Source organism: Canis lupus, chromosome 9 (assembly GCF_048164855.1).
Source record: "Canis lupus baileyi chromosome 9, mCanLup2.hap1, whole genome shotgun sequence".
Classification (NCBI taxonomy): Eukaryota; Metazoa; Chordata; class Mammalia; order Carnivora; family Canidae; genus Canis; species Canis lupus.
This window is the reverse complement of record NC_132846.1, coordinates 30,799,269-30,820,539: the sequence shown is the minus strand read 5'-3', so window position 1 is coordinate 30,820,539 and position 21,271 is coordinate 30,799,269. Positions and strand designations below refer to the sequence as shown.

The following is a 21,271-nucleotide window of genomic DNA, read 5'->3' as shown; positions in this document are numbered from 1 at the left end:
CTCAGAGATGCATAAAGAACAGGAAGAACCGGGGAAGATCATAGAATTCCATTGCTGCAAGACATCTGAGAGATCATCTGGTCAAATAACAACTTCATTTTACAGATGAGGAAACCAAAAAGATCAAGGAGATGAAGTGACTCGCCTGTGGTTAGTAAAACTAAGTCTAGGACCTAGTGTTTTTCGGCCTTCAGTGTAATAATCTATCACAACTGGCTGCACTTGCCACGATTATCATCAACATTGATTGTGCGCCCACTGTGTGAGACAGGTTGAGACATACGGACTCGGTCTCCATCAAGTGCCTTACAATGAGGCTGGGAAAACAGGATATATGTATCAAAAGATAAACAATAATAGCAGGTGGCCTATGAAGAAAGGCTTAGACTTCGGTTTCTGCGAGGGAATGGTAATGCCACCATTAGGGATCGCTGGCATGCGGTGCAATGCCTTTGTGTGACAGGCCGACAGTTGTGGAGGGACCAGAGCTAAGTGACTGAGAAAGTCCAGATGAGGACGTAAGGTCAACAAAAGCAAGGTCAGGAGAACCCAACTTCCAGGGGGCCCCCTCTCATGCAGCTCCAGCTCCCCGGGCTCATGAGCCAGAATACAAGAATGGGTGGGATAAAGCCTCTGCTCGTCTGGGCTCTGACCCCTAGGGCTGAGGCAGGTGTGCAGGGAGAGCAGAGCGGAGGCGGAAAACGACTGAGAACTCGGAAGCGTTGCCAGCGCGCGGAGCGGACCCTCCGCTGGAGGCCGAGCCGAGAAAGCAGCGGCTCGCGGGAGGCCCGGCGGGGCAGGGGCTTCCGGGGCGGCGCGCGCGGCCGGCGGGGGCGGGGCCAGGGCCAAGCCCCGCCCCTCCGGGCTGCGCGACAATGGGGCGGGCGGTGGAACGCGGCTGCGGCTGCCGCGGGCCTCGGGTGGGCGGAGCCACCGCCTCTGCCGCCGCTGCCGCCGCTGCCGCCGCTGCCGCCGCAGCCCCGGTTGGGATTTGAAAGATTAAAAACTACCGGTGGAGAGGGCGACGGCGTTGAATGTGTGGCGGAAGCGCTGGGGGCCGCGGCTCGGCGCGGGGCCGGGCAGCCGGCGGCGTCTCCACACCATGAATTACCCGGGCCGCGGCTCCCCGCGGAGCCCGGAGCATAACGGCCGGGGCGGCGGCAGCGCAGCCTGGGAGCTGGGCTCGGATGCGGAGCCGGCGTGCGGCGGCGGCGGCGGCGGCGGCGGCGGCGGCGGCGTCTGCCGCTTCGACCACCTGCCCGGCGGGGCCCCGGGCGACGGCGAGGTGCCCCTGGCCCTGCTGCGCGGGGACCCCGGGCTGCACCTGGCGCCGGGCGCGGAGGACCACGATCACCACCTGGCGCTGGACCCCTGCCTCAGTGACGAGAACTATGACTTCAGCTCGGCGGAGTCGGGCTCCTCGCTGCGCTACTACAGCGAGGGCGAGAGCGGCGGCGGCGGCAGCTCCTCGTCGCTGCACCCGCCGCCGCAGCCGCCGCTAGTCCCGGCGGGCGCGGGGAGCGGCGGGGCGGCGGGAGGGGCGCTTGGGGAGAGGAAGCGCACGCGCCCCGGCGGGGTGGCCGCCAGGCACCGCTACGAGGTGGTGACGGAGCTGGGCCCCGAGGAGGTCCGCTGGTTCTACAAGGAAGACAAGAAGACCTGGAAGCCCTTCATCGGCTACGACTCGCTCCGCATCGAGCTCGCCTTCCGGACGCTGCTGAAGGTCACCGGTGGCCGGCCCCGGGCCGAGGCCCCGGACGGCGACCGAGTGTGCGGCCCGGCCTCCAGCTCCGGGGGGGAGGAGGAGGAGGACGACGACGACGACGACGGGGACCGCGTCTGCGGCTTCTGCCCGCGCGCTGCGGGGCACGAGCCCGAGATGGAGGAGCTGGTGAACATCGAGCGGGTGTGTGTGCGGGGCGGCCTCTACGAGGTGGATGTGACCCAAGGAGAGTGCTACCCGGTGTACTGGAACCGTGAGTAGCCGGCCGGGGGACGGAGCGGGACGGGCTGCTGCGGGGGCCGACGAGCGCCCGGGTGGGCTCGGGACTTGACCGCCGCGGAGAGGCAGGCGCGCGAGGCCTGGCGTTCGGTAGGAGCGGGGTGGAGAGGAGACCCGCCGCGCCGGCAGGTGAAGGGTTAAAGAGCAGGTGGCAAAATGCAAGCTGCCTGGGGTTCCGAAGGAGAAGACTGTGCGAGGGTAGCGCTGCCTGGGGTGAGCTGGGTGCTGCTGCCATCCCCTGGAGGGGATCCAGGAGCGGTGATGCCCAGCCCGAAGGTTTAATTTCGCCATCCCACCCGCGCTCTGTCCGCCCGGGGATCTGATTCGGTCTCGTTTACCCTGATGTCTGCCTATGATTTAAAGAGCAGCCCGCCCTGTGGAGTGGGAGCGTTTTGAGATGATCTGCTCGAGAATCAGCAGTTCAGTTATGAACTCAGGAAAGGAACGTTAATCCCAGGCGGGAAAGGAAAGGAGACGGGTTGCTTCCACCGGGTGCATTCGGGAGACGTGGAGAGCACTGCTGCTGGCGAATGGGTCCGCTCACTGTCTGTGGATTACTCGTTTTTGTCCCTTCTTACGTTCTCGTTTACGTATTCTCAGTTTGCTTCTTAGCCTTGAAAACTTACGAGGCCTGTGCCTTGTTTCCTCATCTATAAAATAGGGATAATTGTGTCTACTTGCGGGGTTGTCGGGGAGATTAAATGAAATAATATACCTAACCTGCTTGCAACTGTCTTTGGCACACGTGTGATTTATCAGCGTTAATAGTGGGTTCTTGTTAAATTAGATAGCACAATTAAGTTTGCAATTAGATTAAAAGTAAATGTTACATATGTGATATATACTATTCTACTGTAACAGAAACTATTGGCTACCAGTAGTTTGTAATATATAGTTTTAGTTCTTATGGGCCTAGTGCCCTAACTCTGTCTTCTTTGGTTGTCACTGGCCTTCGGATACATTTTACAATATTCGGTCTTGTATTAATATATATATTCATGACTTAGCTTCCTTTCTATATGTTTGACAATCTATGGACAGAGTCCACCTTTATCTTCATACTCTCATTGGGCCTGGTGCAGTAGATATTTAATAAATAGGTATTGAATTGCATGAGTGATTCTGATAATGTTAAAACCTATGTTAAGCATGAGTCACTAAGATAGCAATTACAGTGTGTATCAAATCACCAAATAAGCATAGCAGAAAATTTAATTTCTTATTACACTTAAGGATGACATTGAAGGCATTCGTTAACATTTACACAAGACCAGATTCATATGGGATTTGTCACATAACTCCTTTTGATTACAAGCTCACGAAGGATAGGGTATACTTATACTCATTCATTTATTCATTCATTCATTCAGCTCTTTCATTTTTGCCACCTATTTGTGCCTAATATAGTAGTCTCATGAAGGCATCAGGAAAGGTGGAAGGACAGTCATTATCCTTCAGGAGCTTCCCACTTAGTCTTTTCTTCAAATGTCATAGACATCACTATAGATTTTTTTTTTCCTTTGAATATAAGGAAAGGAATATAGAAAAACAAGGACTTAGTAGAGCGAGAAAGTTAGATAAAATGCAGAAAGTTAGATAAAATGCATCCTTGGAGAAGAGTCTGGAGATCAAAGGATGAATCCTATCTTTAAATCAGCTAAAGTATATTCATCTAGAATATTGTGTACTCTTTCGGTTTATGGTAAAATTGTTAATGCATAGTGCTTTACTGTTTATAAAGTGATTTTTCACATTATTTCATAGTGATACCAAATTAATGGTAACCTTCTGTTTTATGAAGAAACAGCCTCAGTAAAGTTAATGAACTTGTTCAAGGTTACTTAGCTAGAAAGTGATGAAGCATTTTAGAGGCTAGTCAGGGAATGTGTGTGGTATCCAGAGAGCATCTGACCCACTACCCGAGGGTGAGGGTATCAGGAAAGCTTCCCAGATAATGTAAGACTGAACCCTAAAGGATGAAATAAATCAAGCAAAAAAAAAAGGGGGGGGGCGATGCTGGGAAAGGCCTCTAGCCAGATGGGGTAACATATACAAAGACACAGAGGCATGAAACTGCATGGCATTTTGAGGAAATTAAGGTTGCACCTGTAGGGGCCAAGACACATACAGTAGGCTTGGGATTTGACCACCACAGAGACAGAGGTTTCTGGTCAAGGACAGGAGGAGATTGTGAAGGGTACCTGCCCTTAAATGGTGCATTTGGGAGAGTAGTTAGAAAAGGAACAAGGGTAGATCTGCAGTGCTAAGGACTTTGGACTATATCCTGTGAGTTATAGAAACCAAGCAATTGAAGGTTCTCTTTTGCTTAGGTGATTAGTGACAATACAAAGGTTGCGTTGGAGAATTGGGGTATATCATGAGAATAGTAGCATCATAAATCAAGAGAAAAACCGGGAGAGCCTACAGATGTTAAACTGAAAGGAAATGTGGACTTAGCCTTCTCAAATCTTTTTAAAAGCAGATAGCTTATAAACCAATTATAACTTATAAATTAATTTTTGTTAATTAGCATGACAGCAACACCTATTTTCACTCCATTTTAGCATTTTCTAAATAGTTTTCTACAATATATAATCCTGTGGGTGTCCCAGGCCTTCATATGAAGTACAGTGAAAACACAATGGTGCTTTTTTTGTCCCTAACTTGCCACTTCTCACAAAATCCCATATCACTCTGCTCTAATTGCTTCTTCAAGTCTTTCCATGTTATATAAGTTTTCACATCTTCTCGAAAGGGTTCAGTCTCACTATGGTCTCTTAAGCTTTTGCAGCTTTTGACTTCCTTCTCATTTTACCTTTTTTTTATTTTTTATTTTTTAACTCTTCTGGAAACATTCTGAATAGTGGCTATGAAAGTTAAAAAAAAAATACACACAAAAAAAATTCAAAAAGTTCCTATGACATGGTGGTTGAGGCTTTTGGGACCTAATTGAGCCCTCTGCACCTGGGTGTCAAGGCCAATAAATTAGCTCTGCCTAGTCTAAAGGAAAGATATATATTTGCTCTTCCTTTTGAACTCTTACTAGCAGATAAAATTAGAAGCAGTTTGGGGTACATGAGTCAGAAGGGGAATAGAATTTGACTTCTATAGCAGGAAGCTCATATTATTGCATATGTAAAAAGTATTAATTATAGGAAATTTATCTTCATTTTATTGTCTGTTTAGATTTTTTTTTTTAAGATTTTATTTATTTATTCATGAGAGACACACAGAGAGAGGCAGAATAGGAGAAGGAGGCTCCATGCAGGGAGCCCAATCAGGATTCATACCCTGAGCCGAAGGCAAACGCTTAGCCACCCAGGCGTACCTGCTTAGATATTTTTCTTATTGCATGTAAACACTTTAGATAAAAATTGATTCTTGCTGAGTAATGGCTAAGGCTTGCTCCCCCTCTTCTTCCTAAGATACTTGTAGAAACCAAACAGTTGAAGATTCTCTTTTGCTTAGGTGATGAGTGACCATACAAAGGTTGCATTGGAGAATTGCTTGTATACATCTCATAGGCTTATTTTGAGAATTATTGTATATAAACATGCCTGGAACAGTGGTTGACACAAAGCACAAGGTGTTAACTGTATCTATGTAGATCTCAGAAAACAATAATCCTTAATTGTAGAAACTCATATGAAAATTAAGGCTGTCCAGTGCAGAACTGTGAAGTACCCAGGGTTTGTTGTTACTGGCTTATACCTCACCATAGATGAAAGAATGTTTCTAAAGAATATTAGCAAGCATTTAATAATAGTGGTAGAAAGGCATATGGAACATTACACAGATACTTGACGAATCGTCTCATAGCAATTCTTATGGCAGTGATGTGTGCGTTATACACTAGGGAGTATATAATTTTCATTTATTGACTAAAGTTATTTGACCAAATATTTATATGAATGTGCAATTTCTTCCCCTTCTCCGTTTTTCCATATACTTGCGGTCTACGTCCATTATTATTCTAAATCATTTTCAAACACTTTATAAATTAACCAGTCTTCATGATATATTGAAGAAAAAATAATATTCCCACCAAAATGAGGTAGAAAAATAAGGGCTTTTTCTGCAAGTACCCAAATTAAATGTTGTTTATTATTATTAGTTTTAAAGATTTTATTTATTCATGAGAGACAGAAAAAGGCAGAAGCAAGGAGAAGCAGGCGCCCCATGGAGCTCGGAGCCTGATGTGGGGATCAATCCCAGGACCCTGGGCTCACAACCTGAGCTGAAGGCAGACACTTAACAGACAGAGGCACCCAGGCTCCTCTAACTGGTGTTTTTTTAACTTGGCATAACCATAACCATCTCTTTGGCCTTTTTCATTTAAGGGTTAGTAACCTTAATAATTAAGAATCCTTTATGCGACATCATGGGAATCATGGGAAAGTAATGGAGTCCAAGCTGGGAGAAGTCACTCTTTCTTATTAGTTGCTGCCTCCAGTAAAGCAGAACTATAGGGAACGGAGACCAGAGATTGACATGCCTGATTCTGAAAAAGTGTTAAGTCTTTTCTATCTCTTCTTAACTGCATTGTCTCCCTCTAGCCTGGACTGGAAAGCAACCTTGGGCTGCATTGGAACCCTGGCTGCTCAGGTTTGCAGAATCCTGGTTGAAGTCTTGGGAGAGCGCTGTTTAAATCAAGCCTACTTTAGACTGCATTTTTCAGTGACCTACTGAAAGAGCACAAAGATATGAATGACAGTGATGTGTGTGCAAGGCAGGACTTGGCGCAATCTGATCAAGGCATTCAGGACTTTTCTTCCCCTTTACGTGGGACCATTACTTTAAAACTGATTTCATATCAGTTATTGATCCACTTTGCTTGTATATAGCTCAAATGTAATAATGCATGCTGTACAAGTACTTTATATAAATGTTCAGAGTAACTGGTAGATCTTTCTTTATTCCATCTGTCACCTGCTTCTTTTTTCCTCTACTCTTTTTTTCATAAAAGAGTTTTTTTGTACTGTTCTTCCAAATCCTATTTCCTGGGTCTTTTATCTCCACATCACACCCTGTAGTTTCTGCTTTGTTAAGATCTCTGATGTCTGGAATCCTGGGGGTGATCGTTTTCTGATCCACAGGGGAAAAAGCTGGATGTGCTGCTGGTCATGGAATCCTCTGAAATTATGGACACTAAGTGAGGAGAATAGGCGGATAGAAAGGAGAGAGGGAAATGGGGAATGCACTCACAGGAAACGTAAGATAATTATTGGCAGAAATAGTGGGGAGGTAGACAGTTCTAGAATCCCTGGTTGTTGGGCAATTTAAGTCCTTTGTGGTTTCATGAGTCTGATAAAATTTAAACCGTATGTGTTATGAGGAAAAAATTCAACACCGATAAAGGCCTAGATACCAGCTCTTTTTTGCCACAGTACATTTCTAAAAGCTCAGTTAAAAAGTATAACAAGGGAAAACATTTTTTAGATCAGTAGATATAACTTAGAGTTCCACTTTTTTGAATCTGCTTTGGTCAAGGGAAATTATGCCCACAAAAAGATGCTGAATCACTAACAAATGAGTGGATTAATGGGATAAAAAGCATAATATAGATACCTTTTGGTACCCCTGGATTAGGAGACAGATATAATTTAAGACGGTGAAAAGATGAGGGGACAAAAGAAGTTCAAGATTGTGAGAACTGCTATCCATGATTTATTGTCAAGATTGCCTGTGCCAGAGATCAAAAGAAAAAGGGTGGAAGTATTGATATGGTCATGTAAAATTAATTCTGTTTTATGTGCTTTCTAACTTTGCCAGATTGCTATATAAAGAATAAATTATATACTCATTAGTATTTGTTCTGATATGTTATTACATTAAGCTATATCTAGATAATCTTTGTAATCATCACACTTGTATATTTAAGTAAAATCTGTTGAGTGACTTTTGGGGCCAGGCCAGCCTTTAGAAATTACATTGTTATTGGTACTTCTGTACCCCAAGACCTCAGGTATCTGAAAATCTTAGCCATTCAGACAGAATTTACATTTCTCTATCTTTTCCAAATTAGTTGAGAATTAGGCTTTTATTTAAGGGTAATTTTAACTGTGAATGGAAATCTCTATATTATTACTATTTCACCTTTTGACTACTTCTCAGTGAACCATCATTGTAGAAATGGATGCAGGATAGTCCTTGAGACTCATGACATGAAACAACTGGATTAACTGTGCCAAAACAAATCTTCTAGATCACAAGCCATAGAATGTGCTGTTCACTAACTTTACGTGATGCACAGGGAGCTTAGTTAGAATTACTTCCAAGCCTTCATGTACATAGAGTTAAATGTAGTTCCACCTTTGTTTTACTAATTATTACAAATGATCAATTTTCGGTTAGTGTTTTATTGACTGAATTCATTTTTTTCTTTTTTTCTTTTTCTTTTCCATTTTTTTTCTTTTCATTCTATAGAACTGCTTCTAGATAGGCCTAGGGTATCCCCTACCACCTGATTCACCCACCTAGACCTTCAGTAAAGCTTGCACTTCAACATCTGGTATGTTAAGTACCCTCAAGTTTGTTTATGCCGTAGAAAACAAAATCTCTGCTGTGAATCAAAAGACAGTCATTGGAAAGAGAGAGTCTACTTGAAAGAAATTGTTGAGGACCACTCAAACGGAAGAAAGCACAGTATGGCTGCTCAAGCACTTTTAATGGCACTCATTTTACCATACTGGCTGTTTGCTGCTGAAATGAACCCTTACTGTATGGTTAGCACTAAATGAGGCAGGTATACATGTCTGTAAGGTTTATCAACAGATGCTTGCCTTTGCTTGACATTTTCATTATATAGCTCACCACTCTTACTCTTCTTGTTTAAGATTAGCACCACTACTCGTGCTTCTGTTCTTTTTCGCTAGAAAAAATTGGGACCTTATATTTTAGAATATTCTTTTTGGATATAGTTTATTCTTATTTTTAACCTGTTTACTATTTAACCTGTTATTTTGTGTAAACCACATTATATATTACACTTTTTTTTTTTTTTGGTGGGCAAGAAAGGTGTTACTGTACTTCACATAGAACGAATGTTCCTAATCCTGGAATACTAGGCTGAATTGTTTGGAATTCTGATTGCCTGACAGGATTCTCTTTTTGGGCAGATCTAGTAGAACCCATCAAAGTATATGGTAGGTCACAAACAAGGGTTGACCTGGTTTACAGACCCTTTTCAGATCAACTCTTAGCCAACCTCAGGACATCGGTTTTCTCTCTTCCTCTTCCAGTTCAGTTCTTACTGGTTTTTCTAGAGAGGCCGTACTATGTCATATTTATGAATGTAAATGACCACGGGAGGCAACTGTCTGGGCCAGAATCCCAGTCTGCCATATACTGTCTGTGTCTTCTGGCAACTTAAATTCTCTGTGCCATCAGTTTCTTCTGTAAGATGTTAATAGTACCTACCTCTTACTTAGGATTGTTGTAGTAAATGTGTTATAACATTCAGAGATCTTGAAACCGCTCATGATGAACAGTAAGGTCTATATAACAGTTAGCTGTGATTGCTTCTCCATTTTCCTGCCTCTTCTGTCCTTTGAAATTTACAGCCCAGTTGACATTTTTGGTTTTCAACTCTCCAAAAGAGACTGCCAAATTCAGTTTGCAGTCTCTTTCCTGACATGGCATTTTCTTTAGCTTCAACTCTTGGTGATCAACTCAACACAGCCCGAGAACCCCTTGTGAACTGTTGCCTGCCCCTGTGAAAAACTGTGACGGACTTTTGCCTATTCTCAGGCCCCAGAAAGAGCCATACTGTCTTGAGTTTTCCTGGTTGTGCACCAGAGATGTGCCCTACTCTTCTTACATACCTACTGCCTGTGGGAAAGGAGGAATTCTTTTGCATGAAAGCATTCTAAGTTCTTAAGCATCTCCTTGTTTTGGTATGCAGATCCTGTCACCAGCTGCAGGAGGTACTGACTTCACCCCCAAAACTCATTGAGAACATCTCTACCAGCTACCAGGATTTCTTTTTTTTCTTTTATTGTCTTTCTTTCTCTCTCTTTCTTTCTTTCTTTCTTTCTTTCTTTCTTTCTTTCTTTCTTTCTTTCTTTCTTTCTTTCTTCCTTTCTTCCTTTCTTCTTTTCTTTTCTTTTCTTTTCTTCTTTTTTTTTTCTACCAGGATTTCTGATACAATAGAGAATCTTACAGCTTTCGAAAGGCTGCTCAGTTTTCAGTTGAGGCAGAGCCAGTAGTGTTCTTGGTCTTTTGCCATGTTGGCCAAAAGAAGTGGCCTATAATTCCTTTTACAGTGGAGACCTCAGCATGAAAACTTTGAAGGGATCGATTCCTCTTAATTGACCTGCAGTTGAACCAGTAGTAGTGGTGGGAATGCTGCTGGGTTCTGGCACCTAGTGCAAAATCTTGCTTCAGTCTGAAGCTGTCTTTGAGTCCAGGGATTTGAAGCAACCTTCTCTTACCAGCATTGTTAATAAAAGCTGAGTGGGCTAAGAAAACAGATCTTTGTTGCCAAATTCCCTTAGTTTGAATCCTTCATTTATCATAACCATATGACTTGAGGCAAGTTATAATCTCTTGATGGTCCAGTTTCAGCTTTGTAAGTGGGGATGATAATGCCTGCTTTACAGGGTTATTATAAAGATTCTGTTAAAGTATACCAGTGTAGAGTACTTAGTGCAGTACTCAATAAATGTTAGCTGTTATAGTTAAGCCGGGCTGATATATTAGATCTTCAACTAGAAGCCTAGCTTCTGGAAATTAAAAAGTGTGTGTCTGGCCTCTTTTACTTGTGAAAAAGCAGAATGTGAATCTGTGGCTCAACCAAAATTAACTTCACCCCATATTTGATAACCATAGGCACACATACATACATACATTTGTAGTCCCTCACTCTTCCTTTCCCCTTCTCCCTCACTCTTTTCTAAATATACATCTATATGTTCATCGTAAAGCTGTTTAATCTTACCACCACCATCCCCCCCCCCACAAAAGTTCTGGAAATCACAAGTATCATGTTGCAGGGACCCTAATTCCTCTTCTAGACTCTGACACTGAACAAAATGAAGACCTTTCCATGTGGTGAGGACAGCGAAAAACACTTCAGCCTTTGAATTACCTCTCCTAGTATGGCATCCTGTCGTAGACCAGTAGTTTGCAGATTTCATTGAGCCCAAGTCATTAGGAAGATTGTTAAAACTAGATTTTTAGATCTTATCCTTGGAGATTAGATTCAACAGATCTGGGCCTGGGGCCTGAGAATCTTCTTCCTTAATAGGTATCTCAGGTAATTCTGATGGGGGTGGGGAGATGGGGATTATAGGCCTCAACATTGATAACTCAATTAATTAACTCCTCCAGTCTAAATAGCTCACAAATGCTTCATCCTAGGTTGTCTTCGTTTCTTTTTTTTTTTTTTTTTTAATAAATTTTTATTTATTTATGATAGTCACACAGAGAGAGAGAGAGAGGTGCAGAGACACAGGCAGAGGGAGAAGCAGGCTCCATGCCGGGAGCCCGACGTGGGATTCGATCCCGGGTCTCCAGGATCACGCCCTGGGCCAAAGGCAGGCGCCAAACCGCTGCGCCACCCAGGGATCCCAGTTGTCTTCGTTTCAATCAGAGGATTACCAGTTCAACCAGTCCCAAGGTTGTATTTCAAGCAGTTTGAGAGGAACCAACCTTCTATCTACCAATTGTTTTATCTTTATTTCATCTTTTTCTTTTACCTGTTTCTGCTCTGCCCTTCCAATTTATAATTTCTGTATTTATGTCGTTATTCTGTAAACTCATTCTATCAATTATTAAGAAGGATGAAATCTCCAACTATAATTGTGGATTTATTTATTTTTTTTAGTTCTATTGGTTTCGGTTTAGTGTATTTTGAAGCTCTATTATTAAATGCATCCACATCTAGGATTATTATATCCTTGTGATGAAATAAAACCTTTATCAGAAGATGGCGGAAGAGTAGGGTCTCCAAATCACCTGTCTCCACCAAATTACCTAGAAAACCTTCCAATCATCCTGAAAATCTATGAATTCGGCCTGAGAATTAAAGAGAGAACACCTGGAATGCAACAGTGAGAAGAGTTCGCGCTTCTATCAAGGTAGGAAGACGGGAAAAAGAAGTAAAGAAACAAAGGCCTCCAAGGGGGAGGGGCCCCGCGAGGAGCCGGGCTGAGGCCGGGGCGAGTGTCCCCAGGACAGGAGAGCCCCGTCCGGGAGACGCAGGAGCTGCACCGACCTTCCCGGGCGGAAAGGGGCTCGCGGGGAGTTGGAGCAGGACCCAGGAGGGCGGGGATGCCCTCGGGCTCCCTGGGACAGTAACAGCAACTGCGCGCCCAGGAGAGTGCGCCGAGCTCCGTAAGGGCTGCAGCGCGCACGGCGGGACCCGGAGCAGCTCGGAGGGGCTCGGGCGGCGGCTCCGCGAAGGGGGCTGCGCGGCCCCGGGAGCAGCTCGGAGGGGCTCGGGCGGAGGAAGAGGCTCCGTGCGGAGGGGCCTGCGCGGTTCCAGGAGCAGCTCGGGGAGGCTCGGGCGGCGGCTCCGCGGAGGGGGCTGCGTGGCCCGGAAGCGCGAATCCACCAGCGCAGGCTCCGGAGCACAGGGCGCCGGGACACAGCCCAGGATCCCGCCTCCCCCGGGACAGGCAGAGGCCCGGAGGGCCCAGGACAGCGAGGACGCTCCTGCCCCAGCTGAGCAGATCAGCGGCCCCGCCCCGGAGCCTCCAGGCCCTGCAGACGGAGAGCTCTGGGTTACTGCGGGAGCTGACTCCGGGGCTCCAGAGCTGGCCCCGCCACTGGGGTTGTTCCTCCTGGGGCCTCACGGGGTAAAGAACCCCCACTGAGCCCTGCACCAGGCAGGGGCAGAGAAGCTCCCCCAACTGCTAACACCTGAAAATCAGCACAGCAGGCCCCTCCCCCAGAACACCAGCTAGACTGACAACTTCCAGGAGAAGCCAAGGGACTTAAAGTACACAGAATCAGAAGATACTCCCCGGTGGTTCTTTTTTGTTTTGTTTTGTTTTGTTTTGTTTTGCTTTTTGATTTGTTTCCTTCCTCCACCCCCTTTTTTTCTCCTTTCTTTTTCTTTCTCTTTTTCTTCTTTTTTTTTTCCGTTTTTTTTTCTTCCCTTTTTTTTCTCTTTCTCTTTTCTTTCCTTCTTTTTCTTTCCTTCTTTCTCTCCTCTCTTTTTCTCTTTTTCCCAATACAACTTGCTTTTGGCCACTCTGCACTGAGCAAAATGACTAGAAGGAAAACCTCACCTCAAAAGAAAGAATCAGAAACAGTCCTCTCTCCCACAGAGTTACAAAATCTGAATTACAATTCAATGTCAGAAAGCCAATTCAGAAGCACTATTATACAGCTACTGGTGGCTCTAGAAAAAAGCATAAAGGACTCAAGAGACTTCATGACTGCAGAATTTAGAGCAAATCAGGCAGAAATTAAAAATCAATTGAATGAGATGCAATCCAAACTAGAAGTCCTAACGACGAGGGTTAACGAGGTGGAAGAACGAGTGAGTGACATAGAAGACAAGTTGATAGCAAAGAGGGAAACTGAGGAAAAAAGAGACAAACAATTAAAAGACCATGAGGATAGATTAAGGGAAATAAACGACAGCCTGAGAAAGAAAAACCTACGTTTAATTGGGGTTCCCAAGGGCGCCGAAAGGGACAGAGGGCCAGAATATGTATTTGAACAAATTCTAGCTGAAAACTTTCCTAATCTGGGAAGGGAAACAGGCATTCAAATCCAGGAAATAGAGAGATCCTCCCCTAAAATCAATAAAAACCGTTCAACACCTCGACATTTAATAGTGAAGCTTGCAAATTCCAAAGATAAAGAGAAGATCCTTAAAGCAGCAAGAGACAAGAAATCCCTGACTTTTATGGGGAGGAGTATTAGGGTAACAGCAGACCTCTCCACAGAGACCTGGCAGGCCAGAAAGGGCTGGCAGGATATATTCAGGGTCCTAAATGAGAAGAACATGCAACCAAGAATACTTTATCCAGCAAGGCTCTCATTCAAAATGGAAGGAGAGATAAAGAGCTTCCAAGACAGGCAGCAACTAAAAGAATATGTGACCTCCAAACCAGCTCTGCAAGAAATTTTAAGGGGGACTCTTAAAATTCCCCTTTAAGAAGAAGTTCAGTGGAACAGTCCACAAAAACAAGGACTGAATAGATATCATGATGACACTAAACTCATATCTCTCAATAGTAACTCTGAATGTGAACGGGCTTAATGACCCCATCAAAAGGGGCAGGGTTTCAGACTGGATAAAAAAGCAGGACCCATCTATTTGCTGTCCACAAGAGACTCATTTTAGACAGAAGGACACCTACAGCCTGAAAATAAAAGGTTGGAGAACCATTTACCATTCGAATGGTCCTCAAAAGAAAGCGGGGTAGCCATCCTTATATCAGATAAACTAAAATTTACCCCAAAGACTGTAGTGAGAGATGAAGAGGGACACTATATCATACTTAAAGGATCTATTCAACAAGAGGACTTAACAATCCTCAATATATATGCCCCGAATGTGGGAGCTGCCAAATATATCAATCAATTATTAACCAAAGTGAAGAAATACTTAGATAATAATACACTTATACTTGGTGACTTCAATCTAGCTCTTTCTATACTCGATAGGTCTTCTAAGCACAACATCTCCAAAGAAACGAGAGCTTTAAATGATACACTGGACCAGATGGATTTCACAGATATCTACAGAACTTTACATCCAAACTCAACTGAATACACATTCTTCTCAAGTGCACATGGAACTTTCTCCAGAATAGACCACATATTGGGTCACAAATCGGGTCTGAACCGATACCAAAAGATTGGGATTGTCCCCTGCATATTCTCAGACCATAATGCCTTGAAATTAGAACTAAATCACAACAAGAAGTTTGGAAGGACCTCAAACACGTGGAGGTTAAGGACCATCCTGCTAAAATATAAAAGGGTCAACCAGGAAATTAAGGAAGAATTAAAAAGATTCATGGAAACCAATGAGAATGAAGATACAACCGTTCAAAATCTTTGGGATGCAGCAAAAGCAGTCCTAAGGGGGAAATACATCGCAATACAAGCATCCATTCAAAAACTGGAAAGAACTCAAATACAAAAGCTAACCTTACACATAAAGGAGCTAGAGAAAAAACAGCAAATAGATCCTACACCCAAGAGAAGAAGGGAGTTAATAAAGATTCGAGCAGAACTCAACGAAATCGAGACCAGAAGAACTGTGGAACAGATCAACAGAACCAGGAGTTGGTTCTTTGAAAGAATTAATAAGATAGATAAACCATTAGCCAGCCTTATTAAGAAGAGAGAGAAGACTCAAATTAATAAAATCATGAATGAGAAAGGAGAGATCACTACCAACACCAAGGAAATACAAACGATTTTAAAAACATATTATGAACAGCTATACGCCAATAAATTAGGCAATCTAGAAGAAATGGACGCATTCCTGGAAAGCCACAAACTACCAAAACTGGAACAGGAAGAAATAGAAAACCTGAACAGGCCAATAACCAGGGAGGAAATTGAAGCAGTCATCAAAAACCTCCCAAGACACAAGAGTCCAGGGCCAGATGGCTTCCCAGGGGAATTTTATCAAACGTTTAAAGAAGAAACCATACCTATTCTCCTAAAGCTGTTTGGAAAGATAGAAAGAGATGGAGTACTTCCAAATTCGTTCTATGAGGCCAGCATCACCTTAATTCCAAAACCAGACAAAGACCCCGCCAAAAAGGAGAATTACAGACCAATATCCCTGATGAACATGGATGCAAAAATTCTCAACAAGATACTGGCCAATAGGATCCAACAGTACATTAAAAAAATTATTCACCATGACCAAGTAGGATTTATCCCTGGGACACAAGGCTGGTTCAACACCCGTAAAACAATCAATGTGATTCATCATATCAGCAAGAGAAAAACCAAGAACCATATGATCCTCTCATTGGATGCAGAGAAATCATTTGACAAAATACAGCATCCATTCCTGATCAAAACTCTTCAGAGTGTAGGGATAGAGGGAACATTCCTCGACATCTTAAAAGCCATCTATGAAAAGCCCACAGCAAATATCATTCTCAATGGGGAAGCACTGGGAGCCTTTCCCCTAAGATCAGGAACGAGACAGGGATGTCCACTCTCACCACTGCTGTTCAACATAGTACTGGAAGTCCTAGTCTCAGCAATCAGACAACAAAAAGACATTAAAGGCATTCAAATTGGCAAAGAAGAAGTCAAACTCTCCCTCTTCGCCGATGACATGATACTCTACATAGAAAACCCAAAAGTCTCCACCCCAAGATTGCTAGAACTCATACAGCAATTCGGTAGCGTGGCAGGATACAAAATCAATGCCCAGAAGTCAGTGGCATTTCTATACACTAACAATGAGACTGAAGAAAGAGAAATTAAGGAGTCAATCCCATTTACAATTGCACCCAAAAGCATAAGATACCTAGGAATAAACCTAACCAAAGATGTAAAGGATCTATACCCTCAAAACTATAGAACACTTCTGAAAGAAATTGAGGAAGACACAAAGAGATGGAAAAATATTCCATGCTCATGGATTGGCAGAATTAATATTGTGAAAATGTCAATGTTACCCAGGGCAATATACACGTTTAATGCAATCCCTATCAAAATACCATGGACTTTCTTCAGAGAGTTAGAACAAATTATTTTAAGATTTGTGTGGAATCAGAAAAGACCCCGAATAGCCAGGGGAATTTTAAAAAAGAAAACCATATCTGGGGGCATCACAATGCCAGATTTCAGGTTGTACTACAAAGCTGTGGTCATCAAGACAGTGTGGTACTGGCACAAAAACAGACACATAGATCAGTGGAACAGAATAGAGAATCCAGAAGTGGACCCTGAACTTTATGGGCAACTAATATTCGATAAAGGAGGAAAGACTAATCCATTGGAAGAAAGACAGTCTCTTCAATAAATGGTGCTGGGAAAATTGGACATCCACATGCAGAAGAATGAAACTAGACCACTCTCTTTCACCATACACAAAGATAAACTCAAAATGGATGAAAGATCTAAATGTGAGACAAGATTCCATCAAAATCCTAGAGAAGAACACAGGCAACACCCTTTTTGAACTCGGCCATAGTAACTTCTTGCAAGATACATCCACGAAGGCAAAAGAAACAAAAGCAAAAATGAACTATTGGGACTTCATCAAGATAAGAAGCTTTTGCACAGCAAAGGATACAGTCAACAAAACTCAAAGACAACCTACAGAATGGGAGAAGATATTTGCAAATGACATATCAGATAAAGGGCTAGTTTCCAAGATCTATAAAGAACTTATCAAACTCAACACCAAAGAAACAAACAACCCAATCATGAAATGGGCAAAAGACATGAACAGAAATCTCACAGAGGAAGACATAGACATGGCCAACATGCACATGAGAAAATGCTCTGCATCACTTGCCATCAGGGAAATACAAATCCAAACCACAATGAGATACCACCTCACACCAGTGAGAATGGGGAAAATTAACAAGGCAGGAAACAACAAATGTTGGAGAGGATGCGGAGAAAAGGGAACCCTCTTACACTGTTGGTGGGAATGTGAACTGGTGCAGCCACTCTGGAAAACTGTGTGGAGGTTCCTCAAACAGTTAAAAATATACCTGCCCTACGACCCAGCAATTGCACTGTTGGGGATTTACCCCAAAGATACAAATGCAATGAAACGCCGGGACACCTGCACCCCGATGTTTATAGCAGCAATGGCCACGATAGCCAAACTGTGGAAGGAGCCTCGGTGTCCAACGAAAGATGAATGGATAAAGAAGATGTGGTTTATGTATACAATGGAATATTACTCAGCTATTAGAAATGACAAATACCCACCATTTGCTTTAACGTGGATGGAACTGGAGGGTATTATGCTGAGTGAAGTAAGCCAGTCGGAGAAGGACAAGCATTATATGTTCTCATTCATTTGGGGAATATAAATAATAGTGAAAGGGAATATAAGGGAAGGGGGAAGAAATGTGTGGGAAATATCAGAAAGGGAGACAGAACGTAAAGACTGCTAACTCTGGGAAACGAACTAGGGGTGGTAGAAGGGGAGGAGGGCGGGGGGTGGGAGTGAATGGGTGACGGGCACTGGGGGTTATTCTGTATGTTAGTAAATTGAACACCAATAAAAAATAAATTAAAAAAAAAACCTTTATCATTTTGAATGATTCTACTTAGATACTAATTTAGACACTCCCAACTTTCTTTTGATTTAGCATTTGTGTAATATGTCATATTCTTTTACTTTTAAACCCATATGTGTCTTTACCTATCTTAGATGTTGCTTCATAAATTCCATCTGAGAAGTGCTTTTATTTGGTGTTTTAGGTCATTTATATATTTAATGTGATTAATGCTAATTTTGAATTCAAATTGACCATCTTGCTAGTTGTTTTCCCATTTATTCCTTTTTTTTTAAAGGATTTATTTATTTGAGAGAAAGAGGGGTGGGGAGAGGGGCAGAGGGAAAGAATCTTCAAGCAGACACACCCACCCCCCACCCCCACTGAGCTGGGAGCCCCACTTGGGGTTCAATCCCAGGACCTGTAAGTTCATGACCTGAGCCAAAACCAAGAACCAGACACCTAACTGACTGAGCTACCCAGGCTGTCTTGTCCTGCTTATTCTTACTTCCTTTTTTCTTTATCCTGCCTTCTTTTGATTATTTATTATGATTCTCTTTTATCTCCATTATTAGCTTTTAGAGATACCTTTTTCATATTTATCCTGGTTGGTGTTCTCTGAGACTTTTGGATTACAATTACACATGTATTAGATCGTTTGATATTGTCCCCCAGCTCTTGGATACTCTCTTCTGTTTTTTAATTTTTCCGCTGTGTATGTGTGTGTGTGTTTGTTTCAGTTTGGGTAATATTTATTAACTTCCAGGCTCACCCAATTCTTTCCTCAACTGTGTTGAGTCCACTGATGAACCCATCAAAAGTATTCTTATCTCTCTTCCTGTGTTTTTACTTTCTAGCATCTTTTATTCTTTCTCGCAGTTTCCATCTCTGTGCTGAAATCATCCATCTGAGATTATACATGTTGCCCACCTTTTCCACTACAGCCTTTAGCATATCAGTCATAGTTCTATTAAATTCTCTTATAATTCCAACATCTGGGACATTTGAGATCTGATTCTGTTGTTTTGTCTATTGATGGTATGTTTTCTTTCTTTTTCATATGTCTCAACTTTTTATTGAAAGCTGGACATATTATGTAGGACAGTAATTAGCCTAGAAATAGACACACCTTATCTTTGCTCAGCCTTTAGTATGGGAGGTTGATCAGTCTGTTTGGGAGTAGAGCTGGCTTTGGATTTTGTTACTACAGTTGTTATCAGGCTTCGGATTTTCCTGGCATTACCTTGTATTTAGGGTGGGGGCTGTTTGCCAGGGGTTTTTTGTTCATGCTGTTACCCTCCCTCAGCAGAAGATTAAATGCTTGCTATATTGGTGATGGTGGTGGGAGAGTGGAGAAGGGACACTCTGTTCTGACCAGCCTCATTCTTAGTGTCTCTCACTCTTGAGAGTGGGTCCTTCTCCGTGATTCTGCCTCCACCCCAGCTATAGGAAACGTCATGGTCTAGACTCAAGACAGTATCCTGCCCCTACACCAAGGGTAGGTTTTTTATTTTAGTGCCTTTTCCCAGCTTTGAGTCTTCATGTATGCCCTGAAAGCAACAGTGGTTTCTGCCTTTCTAATAAAAGCTTAAGGCTTTTGTTCCATGGGTGAAATAGGAAGGATCCAATAAGGCTTCACACTTTTCCCATAGCTAGTGCTGTTCCTCCCCTGCCCCAGGCCTGCACTGCGTACCTTTTTCAGGTTTCTCATCCTTGTCCCAATCTTTTTCTTAGAGCTCCTGGTAAAATTTTTGAAGAAGAATGTACAAGAGGGTGCAGTTAACTCTGTCTGAAGCCCCAGGGATTCAAACTCTCACTGCAGCCTACCTTACCTTTAGCAGTTTGTTAAAACATATAGCTGAAACCTTTTTACTCGCTTTTAAGACTTCTGCTCTTACCCAGTAAGCAAGTACTCCATCTAATTCTTTCCTGTTTTAGATACACAGTTAGTTGCCCTGTGACTTCAGGTCTCTGAAGGATTTGAGAAAAATCACAGTTTGGGAAATTATGTGTGTTTTTTTTTAAGATTTTATTTATTTATTCATGAGAGAGAGGCAGTCTCCATACAGAAGCCTAATGTGGGACTCAATTCCGGAACTCCAGGATCACACCCTGGGCTGAAGGCAGGCGCTAAACCGCTGAGCCACCCAGGGATCCCCTATATTTGTGTCTTCTGTTTGTGTTAAAGGTAGGAGAAATAAGTACTCTTAGCTTTTCACATTCTAAGCAAAGGCTGAAATTCAGATATACTTTTTTGTTTTTAATTTTATAGTGGTTACTCCAGGATTTTCACTGTGCATCTTTTTTTTTTTTTTTAATTTTTTTTTTTTTTTAAATTTATGATAGTCACAGAGAGAGAGAGAGAGAGAGAGAGAGGCAGAGACACAGGCAGAGACACAGGCAGAGGGAGAAGCAGGCTCCATGCACCGGGAGCCCGACGTGGGATTCGATCCCGGGTCTCCAGGATCGTGCCCTGGGCCAAAGGCAGGCGCCAGACCGCTGCGCCACCCAGGGACCCCCTCACTGTGCATCTTTAACTTGTCACAGCCTAACTCTAGAAACTATGTTGTCACTTCATATAGAGTGAAAGAACCTTATTAGTGTACTTCCATTTAATCTCTTAACCTTTTTGCTATTGGTATATATTTTACTTCTGCATATGTTATACCCCAAAATATTTTTACTTTAAGAGATCAGTTTTTGGGATGCCTGGGTGGCTAAGCAGTTGAGCATCTGTCTTCACTCAGGGCGTGATCCCAGGGTCCTGGGATTGAGTCCTACATGGAGCTTCCTGGGTAGAGCCTGCTTCTCCCTCTGCCTTTGTCTCTGCTTCTCTCTGTGTGTGTCTCTCATGAATAAATAAATAAAATCTTTAAAAAAAAATCAATTTAAAAAAATCAATTTTCAAGAAATTTCTTTAAATGAGGAAAAAAGTCATATTTACCGCATATATATCATTTCTGTTGTTCTTCATTACTTTATGGAGATTTTCCTTGAAGAACTTCCTTTTATTGTTTCTTGTAGTGTAGATCTGCTGATGATAAATTCTCTTGGCTTTTGTCTTTAGAAGTCTTTATTCCTCCCTCGTTTTTGA

The 21,271-nt window shown here is 43.1% G+C and overlaps 1 protein-coding gene across 7 annotated transcripts in view; it reads left to right on the top strand.

The window, feature by feature from the left end:
* The first annotated feature begins 965 nt into the window (after window positions 1–965).
* DDHD1 (DDHD domain containing 1) overlaps window positions 966–21,271 on the top strand; it is a 108,999-nt gene continuing 88,693 nt past the window's right edge. For 2 of the 7 annotated variants that reach the window (XM_072838591.1, XM_072838590.1), the window contains exon 1: window positions 968–1,976. In XM_072838591.1, coding sequence (XP_072694692.1) covers window positions 1,103–1,976 — 874 coding nt within the window. In that variant the 5' untranslated portion in view covers window positions 968–1,102. Of the gene's footprint in view, window positions 1,977–21,271 lie in introns of all 7 variants that reach the window. The other 5 variants (XM_072838596.1, XM_072838593.1, XM_072838592.1 and 2 more) reach the window with 4 other exon arrangements.